The sequence below is a fragment of the Pristis pectinata genome, chromosome 21, assembly GCF_009764475.1.
Source record: "Pristis pectinata isolate sPriPec2 chromosome 21, sPriPec2.1.pri, whole genome shotgun sequence".
Lineage (NCBI taxonomy): Eukaryota > Metazoa > Chordata > Chondrichthyes > Rhinopristiformes > Pristidae > Pristis > Pristis pectinata.
In genome coordinates this window covers 2,037,420-2,062,479 of record NC_067425.1, presented here as the reverse complement: position 1 = coordinate 2,062,479, position 25,060 = coordinate 2,037,420, and the positions used below count along the sequence as shown (strand labels likewise).

At 48.3% G+C, this 25,060-nt stretch overlaps 1 protein-coding gene across 4 annotated transcripts; it reads left to right on the top strand.

Annotated features, from left to right (window-relative positions):
• The first annotated feature begins 2,579 nt into the window (after positions 1-2,579).
• Positions 2,580-22,213, top strand: aldocb (aldolase C, fructose-bisphosphate, b). Of its 4 annotated transcripts, none has more exons than XM_052035479.1 (10): positions 2,624-2,732; positions 7,611-7,775; positions 8,813-8,952; positions 12,800-13,011; positions 15,120-15,174; positions 16,192-16,352; positions 17,044-17,127; positions 19,626-19,800; positions 20,380-20,579; positions 21,365-22,213. In XM_052035479.1, exons 3-10 carry the CDS (start codon positions 8,841-8,843, stop codon positions 21,458-21,460), a joined length of 1,095 nt encoding a protein of 364 aa, XP_051891439.1. In that variant the 5' UTR covers positions 2,624-2,732; positions 7,611-7,775; positions 8,813-8,840; the 3' UTR covers positions 21,461-22,213. The 4 variants fall into 4 exon arrangements, with proteins under 4 accessions (XP_051891437.1, XP_051891439.1, XP_051891438.1 ...); XM_052035478.1 differs by having other exon boundaries at positions 2,636-2,732; positions 7,587-7,775; XM_052035480.1 differs by having other exon boundaries at positions 2,664-2,732; positions 7,713-7,775.
• The last annotated feature ends 2,847 nt before the right edge of the window (positions 22,214-25,060 follow it).

The window sequence follows — 25,060 nt, the reverse complement described above, 5'->3', positions numbered from 1 at the left end:
ATCCTACAGTGCTGTTGCGGTAGGAGTTCCAGGATCTGGACCCAGTGACGATGAAGCAATGGCATTATTTTACCAAGACAGGATGGTGTGTGACTGGAGGGGAACCTGCAGGTGGTGGTGTTCCCTGGTCCTTCCTGGCAGTAGAGGTAGTGGGTTTGGGAGGTGCTGTTGGAGTAGCCTGGGTGAGTTACCGCAGTGTGTTTTGAATGTGGTGCACACTACAGCCACAGTGTGCCGGTGGGAGTGTAGAGGGCGGAGGACAGGGAGCCGATTGAGTGGCTGCTTTGTCCTGGATGGTGTGCAGCTTCACCCAGGCACATGCAGACTATTCCGTCACACCCCTGACTTGTCCCTCCTAGATGGGGGAAAGGCTTCGGGGTGTCAGGAGGTGAGTCACTCACTGTGGGATCCCCTGCCCCTGACCCGCTCCTGTAACCGTGGTGTTTTATGTGGCTGGTCTGGTTGAGTGAATGGTCAGTGGTGACCCCGGGACGTTGACAGTGAGGGGCCTGGTGATGGTGATGCCACTCCGTATACGTGGTTAGGCTCTGCCTTGCTGCAGATGGTCATTTCCTGGTGCTATTGTGGAGAAAGTGTTACCTCATCCCATAAATACCAATAACAAGCTGCTCTAATGAACCAGGAATCACTCAGCAGGTCAGGCAGCATCTGTGCTGTGAGAAGCAGAGCCAATGTTGTCCGATGATGGCCTATCATAGAACAGGTCCTGCCTGACCTGCTGAGTTTTTCCAGCATTTCCATAGAGACAAGCAGCTGAAAAACAGGCCCTTCGGCCCATCATATCCATTCTGACCATCATACCCATCTATACTAATCCATTTCCCAGCACTTGATCTGTAACCTTCTCTGCCTTGGTGACTCAAGTGCTCATCTAGATACTTCTTAAATGTGAGAGTCTCTGCCTCCACTGCCCCCTGGGGCAGTGTGTTCCAGACTCCAACCTTCCGCCCCACGGGTGAAAATTATCCCTTGTAGATCCCCTTTAAACCTCTTACTCCTCACCTTAACTCTGGGTCCTCTGGTCTTAGACACCTCTGTTATGGGGAAAGTTCCACACTATCTGACCTATCTATGCTTCTCATAACTTTGTAGTCCTCTGTCAGGCCCCCCCCCCCCCCCCCCCCCAGTCTCGTCCGCTCTCAGCCTCTCCTCATAACTGACCCACTCCATCCCAGGCAACGACTTGGTGAATCTCCTCTGCACCCTCTCCAGTGCAGTCACCTCCTTCCTGTAGTGCGGTGACCAGAACTGCACACAGAGCTCCAGCTGTGGCCTGACTGATGGTTTATAAAGTTGTACAAACACCTCCCTGCTCTTGTACTCTGCGCCCTGACTAATGAAGGAATGCCTCCCGTGCAACTTCTTTCCTAACTTATCTAACTGTGCTGCCATCATTTTGGATCCATGGACTCCTGCAGCAAGGTCCCTCTGTTCCTCACTACTCCCTCGGGTAGGCCATTCACCCTGTGTGTCCGACCCTTGTGAGACCTCCCACAATGCATCACCCCACAATAATCAGGATTAAATTCCATTGTTCTGCCCAATATGGTTGGATGACCCAAGACTTGTCCCCTCACCATCAACAACACTTACTGACCATTCCTCCTACATCCACACCCACACTTTTAATGTACAGGGCAAAGGGCAGGGGTCCCGGCACCCACTGTGTCACAGGCTCCAATCACCAAACAACCCCCCCCCCCCCCCCCCCCCCCCCAACCACCACCCTCGTCTCTCCGACCAAACCAACTCTGGATCCCGTTTGCCAACTTGCCCTGGATCCCCTGGGCTCGAACCAGACTCCCACGTGTGACCTAGTCGAGGGCCTTACTGAAGTCCACGTCGATAGACTTCGTTACTTCTTCAAAAACTCTCCAATTAGTCAGACGGGATCTCCCAGCAACAAACCTGTGCGGCCTCTCTCTGATCAAACCCTGCCTTTCCAACTGCACAGTAAATCTGTCTCTCAGATACTTTTTCAATAACTGCCCCAGCACTGAGGTTGGACTCACTGGGCCGTAGCTACCAGGCGAATCCCTGCTGCCCCTCCTGATACCGGCACCACATTTGCTGCCCCCCACCTCAGTGGGGCAGCGAAGAGTGAAGGATTCCATCAGAATCCCAACACCCCTGCCCCGCAGGGGGTTCTCCCCCTCCTTGTCAATGGTAAACTTGCCCCCTCCCCCTGTACTCCGCAACTTACATAGAATATAGCACAGGAACAGGCCCTTCGGCCCACCATGTCTGTGCTGACCATGGTGCCAAATGTAACTGATCCCTGCACATGGTCCCTCCCCCTCCCTGTCTAAACATTCTCCTCCTGTTGATCCCAGCCCCCACCCACCGTCCCACCCAGGGATCTCCCCTCCGGGCCCCCGCTGTTCCCCCGTACCCCGGCGCTGACTTTACCTAGCACCGGGATTTTCCGCCCGGGTTATTTCAGCCCCCGCCCCCTCCCATTCGGCCGCAGGGCTGCCCGCCCCTCGGTTCCCGGTGGGCGGGGGTAGGCAGAGCGGGGGCCGGCCTGTGGGCTCCCCCACCCCCTCCTTCGCTCCGCCGGGGCCCGGGGCGGAGTCTGCGGGAGTCACGTAATGTTGCGGCATCACAATCGCGTTATTAACCGGGGCGGAGAGTGGGGAAACGCATTCAGGGCACCGGCGGCCCGGGACACGGAGCGGAGCGGGGAGCTCGGCCACAGGGAGCGGCGTCTGGTGAGGGGGCCGGGGCCGGGGCCGGGGGTGCTGGATGGGTGCGGCGTTCGGCGGCGGCGCTTCTGTACCACTGGGTCCCGGGCGGGTGGTTGTGTTAACGATGGAGGGTTCGGGCACCTCTGCCGTACTCGTTCACGCATCTTCCCACAACATCGCTCGAACCCGGCGCTCCTGCTGCGGAATCCGGTAAAAGGGATCCGCACGGTCCCATCACACACTCCCGGGGTCAGACACAGGGTGAGGCTCCCTCTACACTGTCCCGTCACACACTCCCGGCCAGGACCAGTGGGCTCCGCAGGGGCTGGAGTGCACCTTGGACAAGGACGGTTGTGTTTTAACTTGCAGATATTCTGATGAAAGTAGTTAATTATTTTCTATTTTAAAAGTAAGGGTCAGTGTGTCGGATCCACAGACAACTGAAGTGAATAGTTCGATTCCGCAATGGGATGCCCACCAGTGATCTGTAGTTAGACTGTGTTGCGTGCGCTCTCGTTCTCTGGGACTCTGCAGTGAGGAGGGGGTGAGGTTATGGACCGGTACCCCCTGATCGGGAGAATGTTAAATCCCAGCTCAGTGTGGGCAGGTAAAAGTCAAATAATTCGGTGAAATTAAAACCTAAAAGCTCCTGGGTTTCATTAAACCCATCACCCTGCTCCCCGCACCCATGACCCACTCAGCACCCCCCCACCCCCTCATGTCTGACCCCAGAGCCACATCGGCGTTGGGTTTGGGGGTCGAGAATTATCCGCAGTCTCCACATTCCTCATCCCTCCGGGAGAACAGACGAGGCTCCTCCGCAGCTCACGGGAAGCCTGGGCTCTGCCGCCGGTGAGGTCAGTCTGCAGACACCGGGTTCACTCCGTGACCTTGGGGGACGCAGCAGCGGTTAAACCGCAGACAGCACTTGCGGCGTCTGAGCCCCGTGGGGGTGGGGAGAGTCTGGCGGATGACACGAGGTTTCGGTTGGTTTAACAAGGCCATTGTGATTCCAGTTGACTGGCGGAGGTATTTGCAGCGTCAGAGTCCCTGCCCTGGTGTGTGAGCAGTGACTAGGATAAGATAAGATTCCTTTATCACACACAGTGAAACGCATCTTTTGTGTAGTGTTCTGGGGGCTTTAGCGTTGGTGTTCCCCAGACCTCCCATCAGCTGCGGCCCGTTTGTGGTGTGAACATTGCTGGCCTTTCCGTGCCTCCCAGTCTCACCTTGCTCTGCCCCCGCGGCTGCTCTGCGGTGAGTTATCCGCGGCGCTGTCTGCACGGTGTCGGGTCCCACTGCAGACACAGTCACCCAAACCTCGGGGCAGTGCCCGGGGAGTGCGGCAGTGTCACAAAGCCTGGGCTCACGTTTATTGTTAAACCCCAAGTCCGGGCTCCGTAAACGTCCGGGGAGGGCGTTGGGTCCCCTCCCCGCGTCCTGCGCCAGACAGTGGCAAATACACATCGGTCTATTGCCCTTTGTGGGATCTTGCTGTGCTTTGGCTATTGAGCGATTCGGGACGTGGGTGGGAGCTGTGTCAGGGTGGGCGTTTGCCTGCCCCGTGACGGTCGGTCCATCACCCCCAGTCTGTGTGGGGTTTAACAACCCCGACGCTTCCATCTCGTCCTCGCCACCGTCCCGGACATCAGCGGGGGGTTTTCTCGCTGCCATGTGCCCGCAGGCAGGAGCTGGTTCTCCCGGCTGCCGACCACGCTGATGCAGCTCCGTCCCCGGTGTCCTGGACCAGCGAAACCCACTGCCCCTCCACCCCCTGATGTTGCAGCACACGGCGGCTTTGCTCAGTCGCATTTGGAGAGCGGTCTGCGGCGGGGGGGGGGGGGGGGGGGGCAGTCTGAGAGGACAGTACCAATGGGTCCCCAATGGGCTCTACCCCAGACCCTGCCTGCGGTGCAGACCCCAGACTCTGTCCTCGCCTCCCTCCCCACCGCCCTCTCCCTGTTTACCGCCCGTCCTGGGAACTTTCTGCAGGGGAAGCCGCTGCTCGGGGTAGGTTCCGAGTCCCTGGGTCCTTCTCCACCCCCCCCCCCCCCCCCCCCCCCCCGCCTGCTCACTCGTCCTGGTCTTTACTACCGTCGGACCTGACCACTTCCATCCTCCCTCAGGGTGAAACCCGCCTGCCTGTGCACCAGGTTCCACTCGGCCCATCACTCCGCCTGCCTGCCCGGGACTGACTAATGTTCTCTTCCTTGATCCCGGATCTCTCTGACCCTGTCTGTGTCGAGAAGCGTCTGTGGGGGGGGGGGGGGGGGGGGAGGGGGAGGGAGGAATGCTCAACCCTGCATTGTGTCTGGATTATCCTTGCGGGTTGCCCTTGGCACCCGGCGGACGTCCCATGCGCCCGAGATCGGTCGACCCCTCACCCCTGCACCGGACACAAGGTGGTCACAACTGACCGCCACAGGACAAGCTGTTAAAATGTCTGCCTGACCTAGAAAATGGTGGGCGCTGCGGGGAGTCGGTGATCCGTATTAATGAGAGAGGCTGGGCACACGGATGGCGTTTGAGGCTCTGCCAAGCGCAGAGTGAAGGGGGAAGGGAGCTGTGCGCAGACACACTGCACCAGGATGCAAACAGGTCGGGACTTGTGCACCATCAGCACCTTCCAGACTCCGCATTCAGGGCAGACTTCTGTCCCTGCGGAACGCTGCAGCGGCGGGGAGGCTTTCTATTATTAACCCTTTCCCCTCTCCCCTGAGCAGCTTGAGGTTCAGTCCCGGGGGCTCCAGAGAATATCAGCTCCCCGCCCCTGACCACTGCCCCTCGGGGTGCTGCGCCCCTCCGGCCGCAGCTCCCCGCCTCGGGACCCGAACGCACTCTGGCTGAAGCAGCCACCCCTAACATCGACCAGCCCTCTGCCTTCACTGCCCGACCCGCCGAGCTCCCCCGGCGGTTTTTGCCCTCGGGAATGGATGAAGTTTCAGACGATCAGAGTTTTTCTGTTTTTGTCTCACCTGCAGCATTTTCCTTCGGTGATTTGGGGCAGTGAGGTTGGGTCGCGTTTCGCCACCTCCCCTCCCCCTCCCCCTCCCCCCTCTCACCCCTCCGCCGCCACCCTCCCCTCTCAGCATCCATCTACTGCCGGACCGACACTGGCTCCCACTTCATCAATGCGCCCATTGTAACCTGATCACTTGCCTGGCCTCCTCCCTCCCCACCTCCGACCCACAGCCTCCGGTACCGGAGCTGCTTCAGTTGTGGTCACGCCGGGTTTACTCTGCCTGCTTCAGCTTTAGTCATCAAAATGGAGAAACGACTTTATAGCATCATAACGACAGCCATTTGGCCATGGAGTCAATGCCAGCTCCTTGTAAGGCAATCCAGCCGGTCACCGTAGCCCTGAGTTACTGTCTTTCAAGAGTAGATGCTGCTCCTTTTTGAATCTTCTGAGTTTGTTTCCAACTCTCAGTGACGGGATGTGCCAGATCATCAACACCTTGTTGTTTTTAAATTTGTAATGTGTCAAATTTTGTTTGACTTTCCATTGATGGGCCATCAAACTGAACTGCTCGTCTACCCACAGACGCTGCTCGGCCTGCTGGGTGTTTCCGACGTCCTCCGTTTTGATTTGGTGATGTTTGGCAATGCTAAAGATGCTGCGTAAATTGTTGTAATGTGCTGACGGGTTCAGTTCCTCTCCAGCACCTGCAATCCTCCCGCTGGAAAACGTTCCAGCTTCCTCCTTTCTACCAGCTGTACTCTTTCTCCTGGAGACCCATCAATCATCCGTTCTTCCCAACCACCATTCCCACTTCACGGTTCCTGGTGTCCTGGAATGAGCTCCCTCCTCCCGAGCTGCTGCGTTTGGATCCTGCCGAGAGATCCCAACCCCCGAATTCCAGCTGCTTGCTGCACGTCCTGCTTGTCCCTGGGCTGCCCCTGGGACCCACTGCTCCCTGTGGTTCTGGGCTGGGTGATGAGGCTGACGTGGGAACCACTGACAGGTCAGGAGGTGACTGATGGAGTGGGGTGGGGGGGGGGTAGTTGGTGAGGTGGTCCCCTCCTTCCACCATTTATGCAGGGCTTCCGTGTCGACACCCATGGGCCAGAGATTGCCAGGACCCAGCGGAGAAACCTTGAATCGTTTCCTGTGACATGGTTTGGAGAACATTGCCTGTTTCGGGAATCTGTTTTAAAGCGTCCCACGTGACTGTGGAAAATCATTCCCCCCAGCCCCACATCTCCACTCCTGATCTGTCCGAACACAGAACTCAATCGTCCTCCAGCATCCCTCCATCGCTAGCCAGCTGCCTGCTTCTGTTCGTATTTACCTTGTGGTACCTACTTCCCTTGGTGAGCTGGTCACAAGATGCAGATGGCAGCGGAGTCCTGGCGACACTGGACACCATCTCCCCTCCACCCGGCTGTGGCGTCCAACGTCCGGTTCTGGGTGAACAGAATCTCCTGCGGTAAATGCGATGGTGTTTGATCCTGTCACCGACTCTGCTCTGGTGACTCCCTGCCGCTCGCTGGCCGCCGTGTGAAGCTGGCCCAGGGGTACGTCCCTGGTTTGCACCAAGACCGTCGATTCCACCTGACCCTGTGCCATTCTCCTGTCTGTTGCAGCCACCTCCATCCATGTCTTGCTTCAACCTCCACGGAGTTTCTGCACACCCCAGCCTCTCATTCTCTATCCATTTATAAACTTATTCAAATCTCTGCTGTCGCTGCGCGCTTGTGTAAGTCCTGTTCCGTTCTAACCCCCTTACTTATTTATAGATCTGTGCTGAGTCACACTTCAGCAAACCACTGATACTTAAAATTCTCATCCTCCTTTGCAAATCCTTGTATGTCCTTGCCCATTCCGCTCTCTGTAATCTCCACCATTCTCCGTCTCCCACTTCTGTGTTCTCACAGTTCTGACATCTGGATCCTCTCCAGATTTCGCTGCTTCATGATTGGCCGCCAGTGGCTTCAGCTCCATGGTTCCAACCTCTGGAATCTCCTGCCTGAAGCTCCGCTACTGTTGTTGCTCCTTTTCAGATGGTCTTTGAAACCTACAACCACCTACACCATATCCCTCCTGTAGGGTGGGGTAATCTTCCTGTGAGTACACTGGGGCATTTTATAAATGTGTGTTATTGTTGTGTGCAGAATGTACTTGTACACAAACCGCTGGAAGTTTAGCAAACAATTAGGATGGAATTTTGCTTTTTTATTGCAAGAGGATTCTTGTTCAATAGACATCTCGTTTTGCATGCCGTACGTACAGATCATTTAATAGCAACAGTGCATTGAGGTAGTACGGGGTAAAACAATAACAGAATGCAGAGTAAAGTGTCACAGTTACAGATGTTGGGGGAATTGGTGCGGGAAGGTGGCGCTGAGATCGGACCAGCCGTGACGTTAGTGAAAGGCAGAATTGGCACAAGGATCAGGATGGGCACAAGGCGCCAAATGCTGCTCTGTTTGTGTTGTTCACCCCTCTGTGTGGACTTTGCATTTCCTCATTTTATTCCTGAACAACCTGTGTCTCATATTCTCTCTCGTTCTAAACCCTGCACCAGCGGAAATGGTTTCTCTGTTAATATTTATCATTCTTAAACCCCTTGCTTGGACCTCAACCTTGTAAACTTCACAAAACAACCCATTTATACGGAGGCAAAATCCAGGCAGTGTCGGGGAAGTGAAATAAGAACTAGGTGGCGGGAACACTCAGCAGGTGAAACAGCATCTGTAAGTTTGTCACCCGGTGACCTCCCATCAAGGTTCAGTAAACCCGATCGATTACTCTTCCTTCCCCCCAACTTTCAATGTAAATGCTCTTGTCCCATTGTTTTACTTTATACTTGTGCAAGAAGGGAAATTTTACCAGGAAATACACATAATTTGTGTTTGGGAAGATGTGAGGTAGCATTACAAGTGCCACAACCCTCCCAGCCCTCAAATGAAAACCCCAGTCAGTCTGCCCTTTCTTGCTGCTACCTTTGGTTCCCAGCAGCTGCTGTGATGTGGTGTGTCGGGCGGGCTCCATTAGTTTGGTTTCTGAGGTTCTTGCTGTTGCTGTTTGGGTGGGAAATGGAGGGGACTGTTTTTGGATCACCAACATAGCACTTACCTGTAGATGTTGTACTTTCTTGCAGCGTTGGGCACACAGCCTTTGGTTAGAAGATGACGCACCAGGCTCCAGCACTCACTCCTGAGCAGAAGAAGGAGTTAAATGAGATCGCCCTGCAGATTGTTTCACCCGGAAAGGGCATCTTGGCTGCCGATGAATCTGTGGGTTAGTGCATGCTGCCATTTGGTTTCCTGCATGTGTGGCATTGGTGAAGGTTAGAGTAACGTGTGTAATGTGTGTGTTTATACAATCTCCTCTTCAGGCCAGACAGCTGCGAAAACCAGGCTGGCAGAGGAGGGGAGCATCAGTGAAAGTCTTCCTCACTGATCAACAATATACAGACCCACCTCCACATTTTCTGTCTGGTAGCACTGAGCTCCCTCCCCTCCCTCCTGATCCATAACTATGTTAGCCTGCTGTGCCCATCCAGGTAAACCACTGAACTCCACAACACCAAATGGTAGTGTTGGGTGGAGAGGAGGAATTTAGAAAGTTAAAGTGGCGACCCGACAATAGTGCAGAATAACAAAAAGGTAATGGAACAGAGAACAGTACAGCACAGAACAGGCCCTTCAGCCCACAATGTTGTGCCGACATGGCTATTCCCTCCTACCCACAGAATGCCCATGTCCCTCTATTTTCCTCTCATTCATGTGCCCATCCAAGCCCCTCTTAAAAGCCCCCAATGAATGTGCCTCCACCACCCCATCAGGCAACGCATTCCAGGCATCCACCACTCTCTCAGTAAAAAAACATACCCCTCGTGTTTGTTCTGAACCTACCCCCTCTCACCTTAAATGCATGCCCAGTAATGATAACCAGGAATGAACAGAGATTACAAGGTGGCCAGAACACCAATTACAGCCAGAGCAGGGAAAACACTTTTCAAAAGGTGAAATTAAAAAAGTCATCATCTGAATTTGTGCCACATTCATAGCAGGCTGGACCAAATAAAAGGGCCTGATCCGACAGTCATCACAGAGGTGTGGTTACAAGGTGACCAGGTTGGGAAGCAAATATTCCAGAATACAGGAGACTGCAGATACTGGAATCTGGAGCAACAAACAATCTGCCGGAGTAACTCAGTGGGTCAGGCAGCATCTGTGAGGGGAGGGCGGTGGGGGTGAGGAATTGAGGAATTGTCAACGCTTTGGGTCGAGACTCTGCATCAGAATCAGGATTGGGATCAGGTTTATCATCACTGACTTAGATGACATGAAATGTGTTGTTCTGTGGCAGCAGTACAGTGCAGAGACATAAAATTACTATAAATCACGAAAATAAATGGTGCAAAAAAGGAATAACGAGGGAGTGTTCTTGGTTCATGGACCTTTCAGAAATCTGCTGGCGGATTTCAAGAAGCTGTTTCTTAATCATGTGGGTCTTCAGGCTCCTGTACCTCCTCCCCACTGGTAGTGATGAGAAGAGGGCATATCCCAGGTGGTGATGGATGCTGCTACCTTGATGCATGGTTTTGACCTGAAATGTCGACAATTCCTATCCTTCCACAGATGCTGCAATATTCCAGGATGTTTAACTTTTAGAGTTATGGAAAAGGAGTATCCCTGATAAAAGGCAGTAGACGGAAATGATCTTGGCTCAGAAAATGACGAAGTAGAGTTTGTGTGGAGCTGAGAAGTGGCAGGAAGTGGAAAACATCAGTGGGATTTGTATATAGGTCCCTGAAGAGTAGTGGGAATGTAGGGTGAATCAATAGAGGAATATGTAGAAGGGCTGAACTGTAATCATGGGGTCCTTACTCTGCAGATAGACTAGAAAAACCAAATTAGCAATATTATTGTGCAAATGGGACAGTTTTCTAGATTGGGATGTTGAGAAACCAAAAAGTCAACAGGCTATTTTAAATATAGCATTGTGTAATGAGGAAGAGTTAGTAAAAGATCTTGTAATTAATTACTTCATAGTTTACAAGAGATGTATGTGTTGTTTATGGAACAGTAGCCTCACTGTAGCAACAAGAGACATTAAAGACAGTATTAGAGGATTTGAGTACAAGAGTAAAGATATCTTACTGCATATGTATAGGGCCTTGGTGAGACTGCACCTGGAGGATCGTGTACAGTTCTGGTCTCCTTATACTTACCAGGAAGGGAGGCAGTGAAGATTCAGCAGACATGCTCTGGGGATGGAGGGTCTGTAGTTTAGTAAAGGTTGTGTAAACTAGGCCTGTACTCCCTAGAGTTTAGAAGAAATGTAAGGATATCCCATTCTTGACAGGCGAGATATTTCCCCTGCCTGAAGTGTCACAGGCTTCGAACAAGGGGTCGGCTGTTTAGGATTGAGATGAGGAGAAATTCCTTCACTCAGTAGTGAATCTTTGGAATTCGCTACCCTGGAGAGCTGTGAAGGATCAGTTGCTGGTAAACCTCTGGATACGCAAGGAGTCGAGGGCAAGGGATAGTGAGGACAATATCGCTGAAGATCAGCCATGATCTTGACGAGTGATGGAGCAGGTTGAAGGGGCAGGTAATCTCCTCGTCCTGCTATTGCTTGTGCTCCTGTGAAGGAAAATATTGCTGAGAGGGCGGTGAGTCTGAGGATTGGGAATGTTTTCAGAATCCTGCAGAAGAGGACCAAGGTATTGGTAGGGGAAAGTAGAACATGGGAGTGGGCTAATGACAAACATAGAAACGGACCAAAACCCATACAGATGTATAAAAGAGGAACAACAGTTAATGTGGGTCCTGTGTGTCTCAGAGAAGTTATATTGAGTAAGAAAATGGCAGTGGAATTAAAACTTTTGGTCTTTTTTCACAGAAGAAAACAAATAAACCTCTGGAGAACAGCAGGTCTAGAGGAAAGGAACTGAAAGAAATTCATATTAATTTAAAAAAAGATGAACTGCAGAAATCAGTGGGACTGAAAGTGGTGGTGGAAACGGTTGTCATTTTCTAAAATTCCATATTCCAATCTGTGGGAACCACGCTAGATGGTAACTGATGCAACTCCAGTTTTTGAGCATGTAGAGAAAAGAAACGGGGGTAAACAGACAAGTTAGCCTCACCCTAGTGGTAGGGAAAATGCTAGAATTGATTATTAATGAAGTGACGACAGAGCATTCGGAAAATAGTAATTGGATTGGGCAGAGCCGACATGCTGCAGGTTACATCCTCGAATAAAACTGTACAGAATTGTCAAACATGATTCTCCTTTCATAAATCCATGTCGACAACCAGTGCATTCATCTTCACTGAAGAAATGCAGCAGGGGAAACGGGAGCTGAGGGCTGACTTAAGGGAGGGTCAGAGTCCTGAAGCAACAGAACCTGTAAAGACATGTAACGGGGAAATGTTTTCGATTAGAAACATTCCCCATGCCATTGGCCTGACTGCACCTGCTGAACCAAGTGTGTTCCTACCTAGTGGTGTTCTCCAACATGGGAATATTGATGTAGAACAAAGGATCTGCCTCAAGTTCACCAAACCCATTATACTGTGGGTTTCCATTCCCCTGCAGCAGGCAGACACAGGAATTTCCAACTGTAGTTGAAGGAATAAAAATGTTGAATTTGTATTCAGCTCCAGTATTGAAACTTTCACATTCAATATCAAATTAACGGCAGAGACATTGTGGTTTGTGCAAGTTTGTGTTCAGTGGGGGGTGTGCACTTCCAGTAGAAGAACCAGGTAGTTATTTGGTAACTGCGACTTTGTGTGTCACTGGGATGGAGGGTATATGTACGTAGTGTCTCAGCTCTTCTCCCTGCCTCCCCTGGACTTTATGAGTGGACATGCTGAGTTTCAGCTGCAGTTGAGAGGCTTGTGGCAGATGGTCACCTTCCATTGGGTGACTGTAGCCTCTCTTTATACCAGGGTACTGGGACCAACTGATTTTGCCAGTATTATAGCTGAGGTCAACAAACTTGTGATTAAGTTCAGGAAGTGAACCTGGATCCTGCTGAGTACAACCTGGTACCACACACACTGTAGCTGCCCAGTGAATACTCTGCAGGTTTTAGTTTTGATAAGAGTCCTTCTCTTCCTTTTCCCAGGGAGTATGTCCAAGCGCCTGACCCAAATCGGTGTGGAGAATACCGAGGAAAACCGCCGTCTCTACCGGCAGATCCTGATGACAGCTGATGACCGGGTCAAAAACTATATTGGGGGCATTATCTTCTTCCACGAGACTCTGTACCAGAATGCTGATGACGGGACACCCTTTATTAACATTGTCAAAGAGAAGAACATTCTGGCTGGGATCAAGGTATGTAGCCAGGGTCTTTTTTGGGGCAACCCATGGGATGTGGTGTAAATGATCAATGTCTCTCCTAGTGGGAGGAATGAGATGAGGCAAAAAGTACTCCTGACCAGTGGGTACCACACGGGGAATGTGTCTGTATTAGTTCATGGTTGGTGGTTACCATTCAAATGTTTGTCTGTAAAGCATGAAACAGGCAGTGTAGTTCAACGCACACCAAAGCAGCTGAGGAATTTATACTGGGGTGGTACAGTGGTAGTGCTGATGTCTTACAGCTCCAGTGACCTGGGTTCAATCCTGACCTCGTGCACTATCTGTGTGGAGTTTGCATGTACTCTCCATCACCACGGCTTTCTCCGGGGTGTTCCAGTTTCCTCCCACATCCCAGGGACATGCAGGTTGGTGGGTTAATTTGCTGCAGTAAACTGCCCCTCAAGTGGTGGTAGAATCTGGATGATCCGTGATGATGAAGTGAGAGAAAATAATTAATGGAAGTAAGTGGGGGAATGGAATCATTCGGAGAGCTGGCACTCACGGTGAGTGAACAGCTGTCTCCTATGTCCCTGGAAAAGTATAATTTAAGAAATCAATCTGAAATGAAAGGCTAGTCTCCGCCATGGTGACTACCCGTCAAACCGGTCTGACCTAATGTGACCATAGCCCCACTGCAGTGTGGCTGGTTCTTAAACTGCTCGGCAAGACTCCGACTCTATCAAACTGCTATAACCGACCCCTGGTGTTGCCTGAACCATGACAGAGGGACGTCCGACCTTCACCTGGAGACTTGTGCTTGCATGGGGAGGACTGTAAAGCCACAGCGTGATGATAGCATTCAGCCAACATTCTGGTCTGCTCCATTGTGACCTGTAGTTGTGTCCTTGGAGTGCCGGGTGGCACAGCAGCATACTGTCAGAGCCAGTGGCCCTCATTATCGACCCTGAATACCTTGAATCCTGGTATCAGGTGAAACATGAGCTTCCTGATTACCACCAGCCACCCTCCATCGGGTGTTCAATCAGTGCTGGTCATGTGTAGCTTCACTTGAAGAAAATGGAGAATGTGGCAGGGGTGCAGAGTGTTACTGTGGGTGGGGCCTTAAATGCCCACTGCAGAGAATGACTTCTTAACACCACTGCTGCCTGAGTCCTGACAGACAGAGCTGCCAAACTAGGCGTGCAGAAGAACCAGCATGAGGGAATAGCCTACCTGACGTTGCTCTCACTGACCTACCTGACATGGGTAAATCTGCCCATGATGGCACTGATAGAAGTGACCACTGCACAATATTAGAGCAGACAAAATGGTGTCTTCACATTAAAGATACATTCCATGGTGTTGAGTGGCACTGTGTTAGATGGAATAGATTCAGAACACTTGTAGACAACAGGGTGGCAAAAAATTGGACTCTGTTTGGGTGCACTTCTTCCCCATGCCTCGACCCTTTGTGTGACTGTCTCTCTCATGCAGGATAAGTAGTTGGTTGCCATGTCCTTTCTAAACTCAGTTCACAATATTTATTGCTCCGAGTGCTTCTACTAAATTCTCCCACTTTCAAATTAGATTCTTGGATTTTAATACGTGATTTTAGAGGCAGGTATAGGAAAGACAGGTTTAGTGGTGTGAACACTGGCTTATTGATCCATTCCCCCTAAATCCAGACAATGTGGTTTTCATGGGAATTATGCCCGAATCTGTTCAATTGTCCTCTTAGATCATGTGTTATCTGTGCCTTAATTCTTGTCTTTCACCACATCCCTGAATCCCCTACCCAAAATGTCTTTCTAAGGTAGTAGCTCTTTCACTCCTCAGTGTTGGGGTGAGGATGATCTTTCTGTGTCACAGACAGCAACCTACTCCTCACCAGGCTTGTGGTTTGACTACCCTTCAACCAAGGGATCTGTAGGTCACGGCAGGGAAGCTTTCCTTTAAATTGAGTTGAATCAGCTCCATCAAAGTGGTGTTTATGATCACACACTGTAGCCAGGGCAAATCCTATTGTATGATAAGGAGTGATACTTTAAGAGTGATGTGCTGAATGTTGTGCACAAATTATAAATGTCGATGTCGAATTTGGAACCCGAGGGTCCTTGGACTAAACTCTCCTGTATTTCCAGGTTGATAAAGGTGTTGTCCCCTTGGCTGGAACCAACGGAGAGACCACCACTCAAGGTAGAGGATCTGTGCAATCTGAACGGGACCCTAGCGGTGCTCCAAGAGGGTGGAAGATGTGTGTGCTGTGGTTGGAGAGGCTCCAAGAGGGTGGAAGATGTGTGTGCTGTGGTTGGAGAGGGGTGTTTGAGGGGGAGGAGAGTAGCAGCTTGTTTTACCAGCACATTTTGCTGTTTAATCTCTCCTGCCTGCCACTGTTATTACCCATCTCCCTGTGTTTTTGTTCTCTCCTTGCCTCTCCCTTTCTCTGCAGTTTAAAACCTGCTTATCTCTAACTGAAGAGAGGTCATTGACCTGAAACGTGGACTGGTTCTTTCTCCATAGATGCCATCAAACCTGTTAAGCATTCCCAGCACTAAAATAATTCATCCAATTATCTCTATGCTTTTGTGGGATCCTGATGTTTACAACAGTGACTGTGATCTAAAGGTACCACATTGGCAGTTAAGACAACAGGGATAACTCTTCTGCTCTTCTTTGAATAACATTGGGGATCTTTTATGTCTACCTGAGAGAGCAGATGGGGCCCTGGTACAATATCCCATCCAACAGATGCCACGTGATAGTGGAGCAGTCTCTCTGCACTGCAGAGGGAGCGTTTGCCTGAGGTATATGCTCATATTTCTGGGGTGGGACTTGACCAAAACCAATCAACAGAGATGAAACTAAGCCAACATTGCTGATTATTTATTTTGGCAATTTTTCCATTGCATAATTTATTGCTCTTATTTCAGTGCTGCCTTCAGAAACTACTGAATATGGATGTTTACATAGAATGTGCTGAAATGTGATCAGTGCAGCCATTTTATCTGCTGGTAATAGTCACTGTTGAAACAGAGGAATGGGGTCATTCTAAATATAGTTGGCTGAAGATAATTTCTAATCTTATCTATCATGTCTTGCATTACAAAATTAAAACAGTATTATTTGTTAGAGATGGAAGATTTGCATTTATATTTTCTTTCTGAGAAGAAGTGGTTTGAGTTTGGTGGCTAATGGTGTGTTTCGATTTTTAAGGCTTGGATGGATTAGCAGAGCGTTGTGCTCAGTACAAGAAGGACGGAGCGGACTTTGCAAAGTGGCGTTGTGTACTGAAAATCAGTGCGACAACCCCATCTGCACTCGCTGTCATGGAGAATGCTAATGTTTTGGCCCGTTATGCGAGCATCTGCCAGCAGGTAAAGTGGAGAAAGTTTGAGAGAGTAGCTCCAGTGTATTAATGAAGCTGGAGTAAGAGTTTATTCCCATTGCTACATGTGTGTTCTAATCTCTTTCACTCAACAAGCTCCTCCCTAAGTGAACAGCAGTGCAGATTCTCCATGGATGCTCTTGGTAAAGTTTACATCCAGTTTGAAATTGCACTATAGATTAGGAAGGCATGTTCTAAATGAGTTAAGATCAGCCAGAGAAGTAGCATGGTCTTTGCAATTTGGATTAGAAGGAGAAAAATCAGGACTCTTTCAATTGCTGACCAGTGGTGCTGCTTCAGAAGTCTGTAGGAACCGGTGATTAGATTTGGTCATGATTCCTTCCATGATTGAATACCTGCCTTGTGTGTACAGACTGGACATTCCGGCAGGTGATGGCCTCTCAAAAGAATTTGTGGTTTTGTGAGAATGGGGGGTGGCAGTGTGGGTGGAGGTAGTGGTGGTGGCAGAGAGGTGGGTCATGTTATGTTGCCCTGGATTTTGGATGTGGCTCAGTGCTCAAATGAGAAGGCAGCTGTCAAAACCAATCCAGTTCAGTGGTGTCCATTGAGCCATTGATAGGCAGAGTAACACGGAAAGCATAAGCAAACAGATTATAAACTGGAATTTCCAGAATTATAGGGATTTGTATTCCTTCACCGTTTTCCATTTTGTGTTCTAGAATGGCATAGTTCCCATTGTGGAGCCCGAGATCCTACCCGACGGTGACCATGATCTGAAGCGATGCCAGTACGTCACAGAGAAGGTGGGTTTGCATACACACAGTACTTGTGACCAGGGGGCACTCCAAACCTTTCCTGGACATTGAATTACATCCAAAGTGTAGCCACTGTTGCAATATTACCCATCAATCAAAACTGAGATTGAACCAGAGATTTTTCTCTAAAATGAGGAGAATTAAAAGCAGAGGATACAAATTGGGACAAATGAAGTACAAACTGATGTATGTAAGGAATTACAGAAAACAGAAGTGCTCAATGAATACATCTAGTAATAGAATTATTGCAAGTAATAGAGGTTTCATCATTTCATCAATAACAGGGTGAGCTGCCTCCATGACCATCACCCGGTATCACTTGCATCTACTGTGATGAAGTGCTTCTGGAGGTTGGTTATGGCTAGAATTAACTCCTGCCTGAGTAAGGACCTCGACCTGCTGCAATTCACCTATCACCACAACAGGTCTACAGCAGATGCAATCTCACTGGCTCTCCACTCGGCTTTGGAGCACCTAGACAACAGTGAGACAAATGTCAAGCTGCTGTTTATTGATTACAACTCGGTGTTCAACACCATCATCCCCTCTGTACTAATAACCAAGCTTCAAAATCTGGGCCTCTGTACCTCCCCTCTGCAACTGCAAATCCATGACTTCCTTTTAGGGAGACCACAGTCAGTGCAGATTGGCAATAACATCTCCTCCTCACTATCAACACAGATACACCTCAAGGACTCATGCTTAGCCCACTGGTCTGCTCTCTCTACACTCATGACTGTGGCTAAGCGCAGCTCAAACCCCATCTATAAATCCTCTAATGATACCACTGTTGTTGGTAGAATGAGGAGGTGTACAGGAGTGAGATAGATCAGCTGGTTGAGTGGTGTCGCAACAACAACCTTTCACTCAATGTCAGAAAGACTAAGTGACTGATTTTGGACTTCAGGAAGGGGAAGTCGGGAGAACACACACCAGTCCTCAGTGAGGGGTGATCGGTGGAAAGGGTGAGCAGCTTCAAAATCTCAGGATCTATCCTGGGCTTAACATATTGATGCAATCATGAAGGAGGCACACGAGTGGCTGTACTTCGTTAAAAGATTTGGTACATTGCCAAATTACAAGTTTCTATCGATATACGGTGGAGAGCATTTTGACTGGTTGCATCACAGCCCGGTACGGAGCCTCCAATGTGCAGGATTGCAAGAGGCTGCAGAGGATTAGAGACTCGGCCAGCTCCATCACAGGCACAATCCTCCACCATCGAAGACATCTTCAAGAAGGCGGCATCCATCTTTAAGGACCCTCACCATCCGGGACATGCCCTCTTCTCGTTACTACTATCAGGGAGTAGGTAGAGGAGCCTGAAGACCCACACTTAACAATTCAGGAACAGCTTCTTCCCCTCTGCCATCAGATTTCTGAACAGTCCATGAACCCATGACTACTTCATTATTCCTTTTTTTTTGCACTTAATTTATTTTTGTAACTTATAGATTTTTGTCTTGCACTGTGCTGTTGCTGCAAAACAACAGATTTCACAACATATGTCAGTGATAATGAACCTGATCCTGATTGTTGATGTTTACCTGTTGTTGTGCAGAAGCAATTCACACTGACCCATTTGCTGGGTATGGCTATGACAGCATGGTGCAGCTCTGCCAAGATTGTACAACACACTGGTTGGATTTTATTTGAGTGTACAATGTACATTACAGCCACCAGACCACTGGAGGATTGATCACCAGATGTGCTGTAGTCCTGAGGTGCAATTGCTCTGTTTTGGCCAACATAAACACTATGGGTTTCTATGATTGTCTACAACATTGGTGTTCACAGAGAAAAATGAAATGAGAATGATCCAAGTGTAAGGGTGTTAGCAGAGATGAACATTTTATACTCTGAAGCCATCTGTTAAATTGGTCACCATTGCATCTATTTTTCTGGAGATGAAAATCAGCAGTTTTGTGGAGCTAATTGCTGTGCTCCAAGGACACCTGTTTCTTTGTAAAGAACTATCCAATCCCATATTGATATTGCAGACAATTTTCTAAGCAGTTTGAAACAGGCTTTAGGCCTGTTCCTTCAGTAACACCTACAGAGGGCCTAATACACATTTTAGCCTGGTTTGGGTGCCCCCTGAGAGACTGACCTTCGGGAGTGGAGCAGGTTTGTGGTGCTTCCAAATGTGGATGCAACCAATTAGTTGACAATAAAAATGCTTTTTAAATTTTGGAAAGGAATGTAAACCAAAGATTTTCCTTTCCTTCTCTGTTCCATTGTTTCTGTACCTGAACGGTGCAGCTCAGACCCTGTGCAGGCAGGATGGTTAACCTGATCTGCTGATCAATATGTGGCCAGTCTCGAGCCTCTTGGTTGTGTCTGCAGTTCTGAATCAATGCAGACACTGGCCCAGGTGAATCTCTACCCTAATCTCCATATCATAACAAGGACTAAATAGTGGGAAGAGAAACCTTCCTCTGAACTAAGCCATGGCTAAAATCTGAAGTGTTCTCTTTGTGTTTTAGGTGTTGGGGGCTGTCTATAAAGCACTAAGCGATCACCATATATACCTGGAAGGTACTTTGCTGAAGCCCAACATGGTGACTCCTGGCCATTCTTGCCCTACCAAGTACAGTCCTGAGGAGATTGCCACTGCAACTGTCACTGCACTGAGGCGCACTGTCCCACCTGCTGTTCCAGGTATGTAGATCCTTGATCAGGGACAAGCAGTGGCATGACTGCCATTTGCCTGTGAGCTAGCTGATATTAGTGGGGAGCAGAGTATTTGTTGTTTCAACGAGTGGCATTGGTGTACAAAATTACAATCTGGTGTTTCTTTTTCTACAAACCTGACCTAGGTATGGTAATACTGTCAGATAGAAAGCAGAGATGTGCAAATCCTTGAAGTGATGTTTAGCCATTATCTAGGAAGCTTGGAAAATAGTCGATGTGGATCACATTACATGCAGCTGCCAGGTTACTACCACAGTACCAGAGGCCTGCACCTTCAGGGAACAAACTTAGCAGAAAACTTACACTTACTTTTTCTCCTTATCTCCAAGTGCCAGATTAAAGTGTGCTCTAAGTTTTAAATATTTTAAATAAGTAAATAACAATTAATATCAATGAAATTGTACGAGAGCCCGTGTTGCAGCCCACTCACCATTTCTACAAAACTAACTTGCTAGAACACACAATCCTTCAGCCTTGTCGCTAATAGCAGGATGATGCAGGTACAGGTCAGACTTCGTTTTACATACTGTCATTGCTTTCTCCCAGGAATCACATTCTTATCTGGAGGGCAGAGTGAGGAGGAAGCCACCATCAACCTCAATGCTATCAATAAGTGCCCACTGCCAAAACCATGGGCACTGACTTTCTCGTATGGCCGAGCTCTGCAGGCCTCTGCACTGAATGCCTGGCGTGGGGAGAAAGAGAACATGCAGGCTGCACAGGATGAGTTCATGAAGCGTGCTGAGGTAACAATGTTTTCAGGGAATGGTGTTTCCCCATGTGCCATGGCTCCCCAGAGTGTACATGGACCAGGGATTGTAGCAGGAACCTATGGACCACGTCAAAGAAAACATTTAACACATTGGGTGGAACACAGGTTTTGTGGGTGGGTGAGGTAGGGATTATGCCCTTGATCACCATCCATCACCACTATAGATATTTAGTGGTAATCAAATCTGCTCCAGTTTGATGCTTTACTGACTCTTTGAAGAGCTATTTAGCTTACTGGCACCTGGATCTGCAATAAGCTAAAGTTGCATTTACCCTGTGCCCTTTACAAGGTAAAATGTCGTAAGGTGCTTCACAGGAGTAATATCAAAATTTGACACGGGACCTCATAAATTGATACTAAGATAGGTGTTCCAAAGCTTGGTCGAAGAGAGGTTTGGTCTTGGCAGATCAAAACATGGGCACCAATGGGGTTGGGTTGAAAGAGACGGGCTGCCACAAAATGAAATGTACTCAAAAGATGTGGGACTGGAGGAACAGCTGTGGAGAGATTTGTACAGAATAAGGATTTTAAAATGTGAGGTGCTGCTATTCTAGGAGCTTATGAGGGTCAACAAGCATGGGGAGTGAGGGGCGTGGGTCCTGTTTCAGTGGCCAGGAGGACAGTAGTATTTTAGACACCCTATTATAATGGTTGCAGTCTGGTTTTCTTCAGGGCTTAACGGTTCCATTGTTCTGGCCTATTTTTAAACAATGTATGCTTTAGATACTTTCTGCTTCAATCACCTTTATTTTTTTTTAGGTTAACAGCTTGGCCTCCCTTGGACAGTATGAACCAAGCAGTGACAGTGAAGGTGCAGCCAGCCAGTCTCTCTACATAGAAAATCATGCTTACTGAAAGGAAACAAGTAATAAAGTCAATGACAAAAAATTCTCCAATAGGCTTCTTGTAATCAGCTGACCCACAGCCTCTGCTGCCTTGTACATCGTGCTTTCACTGCCTGCATTGTTTAACTGTGTAGCTGTGATTTAAGCTTAAGAGTACGGTCAACACTACTCCCTCTCCCTCCAACCCCAAAAACCAATCAAGCTTCATTTTGTTTCAGTTTACAATACCCACTACCAGATGTATTGTGACCTTTCAATATAAATGAACAGATCCTTTTATTGGATGTACTGCAACCTCCGATATAAATAGTGTTTCACTGCTTCCCTGAAAGACTTAAACCTTGTTATGTTAGCTGCCTTGCCTTTTAATCACCTAGGCTTGTGATGAACAACCAATATTTCTGATAATCACTTGTAGATCAGATATTCACTGCAGTTTGCCGTGTCATAACGTGAAGATGTAACTGTAGCTTGTCAAGTGAGTTCACAAGAGGTGGCTGTACACTTGAATATTTAACACTCATTATTGCTAATATATACATACACCACAAACTGAAATTGGTCCCGGACAGTGCTCACTGTGTTCTCTCTCTGCACAGCAGAGGATGCGCTGTTTGTGTATTTTGTGTGGTATGAGTACATGGCTGTAGATGCAATTATGTGGGAGCATTGAGTGTTGTGTTTAAAAGTATTTTGTTATATATAACTGTACTGACTCTACATCTACTAATAGTTACAATAAACAGAGGGGGAAAAAACCCTAGTATTATTGTCTGTTACTCAATTTAAATATTTTTACATTTATTTGTAAGGTAGAAAATCCCCAAGCAACATTGCTCCTTTCTTAAACGTTGTGTATCACCCCTCTCTACAAAACAAAATCTTTCTCCCCCACCATCATCTCCATCCAGTTCCTCTTCTTTGTACTTTTTCCTGCCACTGTTGTGTCCTCTTATATTCTTCCCAAAAGGTCCTGGACCTAAAACATTAACCATTCCTCCTCCCATAGATGCTGCCTGACCTGCTGAGTGTTTCTACCATTTTCTGTTCTTATTTCAGATTTCCCAGCATATTTTGACCTTCATTTGATATTCTTCCCTTCACTTGATGCCCTGTTGACATAAGAGAGCCCTGGATAAAGCCACAAATAAATCCTCATTCTTTATTGTCAGTTCACTGGTCCAGCCGGTTCACATTGTCTGCTCCCACTGTTCTGCACTGGCCACTGCTCTAACTTCTGCTGGATATCAGTGTACATTATGGTGTTGCTGGGTCTTTGGGAAGATGCTCCATTTCCTGATGTGTAGTGTGGTTAAATGCATACAGCCCCTGTGATTTCATGAGAGTTGCACCTGCCAAATTCCAATCTGTACAGCTTCAGGCACATCTGCCAACTGTAGTTGAGGCAAAATGCTAATTCTTTACAGGAGTAAATCCTCACCATTTCATTCAGCTTCCTTGACCCTATTGTCTCCTATTCTCTTTGCCAGAGGCTAGTTCTGACTGATTCCAGTTATTGATTCAGTTGGACAGTAGGGGAAAAAATCAGTTTCTCAAGAAGAACTGACAGTGTCTGTTATCCATATAATGGGAGGCAGTCATTGTCACCAGCTATTTGCCACCTGATCATGGGGGACATCACATTAAATAATGACTGGCAGGGAACAGGAATGTCTTTTCGTTCAGGGTGTTAGAATTCTGTATGTATCATTTAGGGCAGTGTCAATGCTTGCTGTGACAATAAACTATTCTCAGTGGAGCAGGCAATTGGAATTTGCAAGAATTTGCAGAATATTTTTTGTGTTGACCTTTGCTTTGATATTTAATGTATGCTGTTTGTAACTGAGTGTATCCTCCAGTGTTACCCAAATATACTGGGTGCTTTGGAGTAACACTGGTTTGAACCTTGCTCCCAAGTGATTCTGGGTATTACTCCCTATTCCAGTTTCTTTGACAGATGAAACAAATCAGCTGATTAAAAAGTAGTAAGCACACCTGCCCCTTATGCCTCCTCTGCCTTTCAGTAAGGTCTTTTACCTCAGTGCTACTTACCTGTACCTACCCCATATTCCTTGATTCTGTTAATATCTAAAAATCTATCTTGAATGAACTCAGCCATTGAGTCTCCACTGCCCTCTTGGGTACAGAATTCCATGGATTTGCTGTGTTCTGGGTCAAGAAATTTCTTCTCTTCGCTATTGGCTGACTCATTATTTTGAAATTTTGACCCGTGGTTCCAGACATCCCAGCAAGGGGACTACATCAGCTCCACACCTACCCCCTCAAACTCAGTAGGGATTTTGCACGTTTCAATGAGTTCATCTCTCAATCTTCTACACACTACACATGGACTGCTTAATCTCTCCTTGTACAACAAACCTGCCATTCCAGGATAAAACCTGGTGAACCTCTGCAGCATTCCCTCTATCACAAGTATATCCTTCCTTGTGTGGGGAGATCAGACTTCTCCTGATGCGGTCTCCCCAGCCCAGGGCAAGGCTAAGGAGGCATGAATAAATGACAACTAGGATACTGAATTCAGTGCACTGGAGGATGAGAAGCAGTGAAACTGAGGTAGTTAAGCATTTGGGTAGCCTAAATCATGTATAAATCTTATTAAGAACATGAAATTCCTGGAATACCATCACTTACTAGCCACATTTTAAGTAAGACCACATCATAGAACAGAGAACAGTACAGCACAGTATGGGCCCTTCAGCCCACAAGGTTGTGCCAACCTATATAAACCTACTCCATGATCAATCTAACCCTTCCCTCCTACACAGCCCATAACCCTCGAATTTTCTCACATCCATGTGCCTATCTAAGAGTCTTTTAAATGTCCCTATTGTATAAGCCTCTCCCACCACCCCTGGCAGTGCTTTCCAGGCACCCACCACTCTCTGTGTAAAAAAAAACTACTTCTGACATCTTTTTTAAACTTTCCTCCATTCACCTGAAACAGATGTCCTCTGGTGTTGGCCATTGCTTCCCTGGGAAAAAGGTGCTGGCTGTCCACTCTACGCTTCTCATAATCTTGTACACCTCTATCAAGTTGCCTCTCATCCTCCGTCACTTCATAGAGAAAAGCCCTAGCTCGCTAAACCTTTCCTCATTAGACATGTTCTCTAATCCAGGCAGCATCCTGGTAAATCTCCTCTGCACCCTCTTTAAAGCTTCCACATACTTACTATAATGAGGTCACCAGAACTGAACACAGTACTCTGTGGTCTTGCCAGTCTTATAGAGCTGTAACATTACTTTGTGGCCCTTGAACTCAATCCCCTGACTAATGAAGGCCAGCACACCTTAACCACCCTATCAACTTGCATGGCAACTTTGAGGGATCTCTGGACTTGGACCTCATGATCCCTCTGTGCCTCCACACTGCTAAGAATCCTGCTATTAACCTTGTAGTCCGCCTTCAAGTTCGATCTTCCAATATCACTTCACACTTGTCCAGATTGAACTCCATCTGCCACTGCTCCGCCCAACTCTGCATCCTGTCTATATCCCATTGTAACCTACGACAACTTTCTACACTATCCACAACACCTCCAACCTTTGCGTCATCTGCAAACTTACTAACCCACCCGTCCACTTCCTCATC

What these genes read in the sequence shown, in the direction of transcription:
- aldocb (XM_052035477.1), top strand. Translation starts at nt 8,841, where the DNA reads ATGACGCACCAGGCTCCAGCACTCACTCCTGAGCAGAAGAAGGAGTTA. An exon ending in ACATTCTGGCTGGGATCAAG is followed by an intron (nt 13,012 to 15,119) that starts GTATGTAGCCAG and finishes CTGTATTTCCAG; the next exon opens with GTTGATAAAGGTGTTGTCCC. An exon ending in ATGCGAGCATCTGCCAGCAG is followed by an intron (nt 16,353 to 17,043) that starts GTAAAGTGGAGA and finishes TTTGTGTTCTAG; the next exon opens with AATGGCATAGTTCCCATTGT.